This window comes from Agrilus planipennis, unplaced genomic scaffold, assembly GCF_000699045.2.
Source record: "Agrilus planipennis isolate EAB-ADULT unplaced genomic scaffold, Apla_2.0 scaffold20, whole genome shotgun sequence".
Classification (NCBI taxonomy): domain Eukaryota; kingdom Metazoa; phylum Arthropoda; class Insecta; order Coleoptera; family Buprestidae; genus Agrilus; species Agrilus planipennis.
In genome coordinates this window covers 1734432-1738044 of record NW_020439516.1, presented here as the reverse complement: position 1 = coordinate 1738044, position 3613 = coordinate 1734432, and the positions used below count along the sequence as shown (strand labels likewise).

At 31.6% G+C, this 3613-nt stretch overlaps 1 protein-coding gene across 3 annotated transcripts in view; it reads left to right on the top strand.

Moving 5' to 3' along the window:
• The window catches only part of LOC108735075 (tripartite motif-containing protein 3-like), an 18991-nt gene that overhangs the window by 9171 nt on the left and 6207 nt on the right, over window positions 1-3613 (top strand). For 2 of the 3 annotated variants that reach the window (XM_025979272.1, XM_018466878.2), the window contains 2 exons: window positions 2516-2748; window positions 2997-3161. In XM_025979272.1, coding sequence (XP_025835057.1) covers window positions 2516-2748; window positions 2997-3101 — 338 coding nt within the window. In that variant the 3' untranslated portion in view covers window positions 3102-3161. Of the gene's footprint in view, window positions 1-2515; window positions 2749-2996; window positions 3192-3613 lie in introns of all 3 variants that reach the window. The other variant, XM_025979273.1, reaches the window with a different exon arrangement.

The following is a 3613-nucleotide window of genomic DNA, read 5'->3' as shown; positions in this document are numbered from 1 at the left end:
GTAATCTTGTTGTTATTTGGTGTGTAGCGTACGGGCGTACTGCCTTTTCGGCGCCCGTGCTCCTACAGCACATCATTGTTTTTTAAACAAAAAATATATGTATATATAAGGATAAAATTTCGAAAAAAAAGATTTTTAAGGCATATTTTTATTTACAAAATTTACTGTATCTTATACACTTAAATGAATTAAATTAGTTTGTATTGGTTAAGTTTAAATGAAAACGAAACTTTATCGTCGTCAATCTCACACCTAACTATGATTAATTTTACCAGGGTGGTGTTTGAATAATAATAATTTTTTGATTTTCGAAATTGCTATTTATTAAAATCGATGCACCAATCGTTGCTAGGCTCTCAACTGCTTGAATTTCATCGTAAATTAGACGTCGTTTTCGTTTCAATAGAAGAATACGGCGTAGTTATTGCTTTCTCATTTTTTTCCAATTTTTTAAGAGGTGGTCTTAATGTACTTTTTAGATAGGAGAAGATAGTAAAACGGATGTGTGCGTCAAAGCAGTTGGGATTGAGACGGTTTTATTTTCCTGTTGGTTTCGTTTTTCGGTAAAAAAAGTTACCACAGAAAAAAATTGCTCACTTTTTAAATTCGTAACATAGGACAAAAAATTCGGTACCTCTCGTGTTCATATATGTAAAATATATCAAGAAAAACGAAAGTATTAAGCGGGGACTGCGCTTCTATTGACGGTCGGTACAGTTACAGAAAAAGAAAATGAAATTATTGCTAACATTTGAAAACGTGAGGTATGGACGATCAATCAAAATTGTAGTTTTTCCGCTTCGTTTTGTTCTTTTTTAATACGGTATTATTATATCTTAAAGATAGAAGAAAAAAGAAAAAACAAAAAGAAAAATAGAAGATATATTGTTAATGTGATAGATTTTTTGATGGTTTTTACAATCACAGTTTTAGTGTGTGTACAAGTCATTTTTAGATACTATTGTCCTTTATGCGCGCCATATAATATTTAACACAACTACTATACATGACTAAAACTTTGGGTGTTAAATGCTAAGCAATAAGTATTTTCAGTCAGTATTGGAGTGAAAAAATGTAATCATTCCGTTTTTAATAAGCGACTTCCTCTACGTATGCATATATATATATTACATATATATGTATACATAATATTGATTAAAAGTAATATTGTAATTATAGTTATTATTATGATAAGATATAGGTTCGGTAATGATGTACGATGTAGTTGCACTTTCCGTTGCTAATTTCGTTTTTATTAATTTTTCGTCTTTCTTGATCAGTCTTAAAATCATTATTACTTTGCTTCATTATCCAGCTTCGGTAAATGAAATTTTCATTAAGGGTCTACGCTATTATTAATTTGCGACAGGTTAAAAGAAAATGTCGGGGAATTTAGGGAAAAACAAAAACGCGTAACAGCCATTATACACTGTTACATGTACGATTATTTACATGGAGTAAAATCATAAAATATTATTCATGGAAAGCGCTTAGAAATCATATGACTTAGAAATGAATGCTGCTTTTAACCTACGCAAATATGTATAGGGCAGTTAAAGGTTAATAATTTTTGCACTTTGAATCAAAAATTGTAATGGAAAGGGAAAAGATTTCGTTAAATTCCACCACAAGATACGAATTCCCTGATTAGATTAAAGCATGAAATGAAGAATAACAACTATAGCCTATCAGGAGATATTTTATCACGTGGTCTTTAGCAAAACATAATCGAAAGTTTAAGTACATATTTAAGACATTTTTTTTTTATTGACAAACAGTTTGTGTGAAGAAGTTGGAATAGAAAAGGTACATATGATACTAATCGATAAAATTGAATTTTTTGGTACAGCAGGAAAATAAACTTCTTCTTTCTGTTGGTGTACGTGTAGCAATATTTAACCGCCCTTCGGAAACATCTCTGGCTGGCTAACAGTCGTAACGAAAAACGAAATAAAAAGAAGTAATAACACTTGATGCTTTCTCTCGTAATTTGTTAGTTGACCGGTGATTTATTGTTATAGAATTTTCTTTTAATTTATACATGCGTGTAAATAATTTGTTGTCAGTGCCATTTTTTCATAGTTTATAAGAAACANTTCTGTTTTTAAATGTATGGTATCGTATTTTTATAAAGAGAGCTCCTTGGGTACATTTCGGTGAATGAGAAGATGGGACGAAATGGACCGATATGGAGTTCACAAAAAAAATATATTAAAACAATCAAACACGTTGGTTTTTACGCCCGACTACTATTACATTGGTACTAACGTTTAGTTAAGTGTTTCGTATAGAGGGTGGTGGAAGAATGAAATTGGTTAAATTTTTTCTTATTTTTATTAAAATTGAGAGGTTCCTTACTACTCAACCTTTGTGGTATAGTTTTCTTGAGGTTTCTTAGAAGTGGGGGGCCGTAATACTTTAGCGCTTTCTTTCCGTTATTATTTACTTTAGAGCATAATTAAAATAAGTTAAGATAGTTTTTGGTCCATAAATAGTTATTCTGGTTTTTTAATAGGCAAAGAGTACTACGTCTGCGATTTCAAGGGTCACAATGTGGTCGTTTTCAGCGAAGATGGCGCTTTCATTCGTCGAATAGGTTGCGAGAATTTAACCAACTTTCCGAATGGGATAGACATTTCAGACGCCGGTGACGTCCTAATAGGTGATTCTCATGGGAATCGCTTTCATGTGGCGGTATTTTCCCGTGACGGTTCTCTTATATCTGAGTTCGAGTGCCCCTACGTGAAGGTAAATCAAGTTTGAATGCACTAATAGCACGTATGATTGTAGAAAAATGGGGGGGGGGGTATCTTGCAATGTGATAGTTTAAGGTTGGAATTAGAATTTATTTTCGAGATTTTCCATGCCTATGGTATTATCCTCGTTATCAATTAAGGGTACAATAAAGGGGCAATTGATATTTTATGAAAGCACCTTTAAGGGAAGGGGTGTAGAAAATTGTTTAGTAAAATAGAGAATTTATTTTTTTTGCGTAGGTTTCTCGTTGCTGTGGTTTGAAGATTACGTCTGAAGGTTACGTGGTGACGTTGGCTAAAAATAATCACCATGTTCTTGTACTGAATACCCTGTACATCTTGTAGAGCGACTACTAAAGAGCAGGTCGCACTATAACTGCCCAGCAGTACAGCAGCTGAGCGCAAGTAAAGATTATGATTTTAAAAATGAAATCGGTATATGATCTCTCCTCTCGCACTTTTATTTAATTTTAATTAATCTGAAGAACTGATCTTGTCTTAGCGTTATTATTATTAATTGTTTATTATTTTTACTATATATATTACTTTAAAAACATTTGCATAGAACAACAAACGTGCAAAATGTTTTAACAGCATCGTTTATACACACGTATATATTTTTTTTTTGGTATTTGTTGTTATTAATTAATTGATTGATTGGTTTAAATAGTCGGATCGCATTTCTATAGACTTGGTAGTACTATTATGATCCAAAGTTTTTTCCTTTTTTTATATAAGTATACAAATGAACGCGATAATTTTATTATTATTACTACTAATTAATATTATTACTTTATTTACATGCAGATACGTATAGCCATTGCTTTTGCAGTGTTGTTGATTATTTTTTTTTCTTA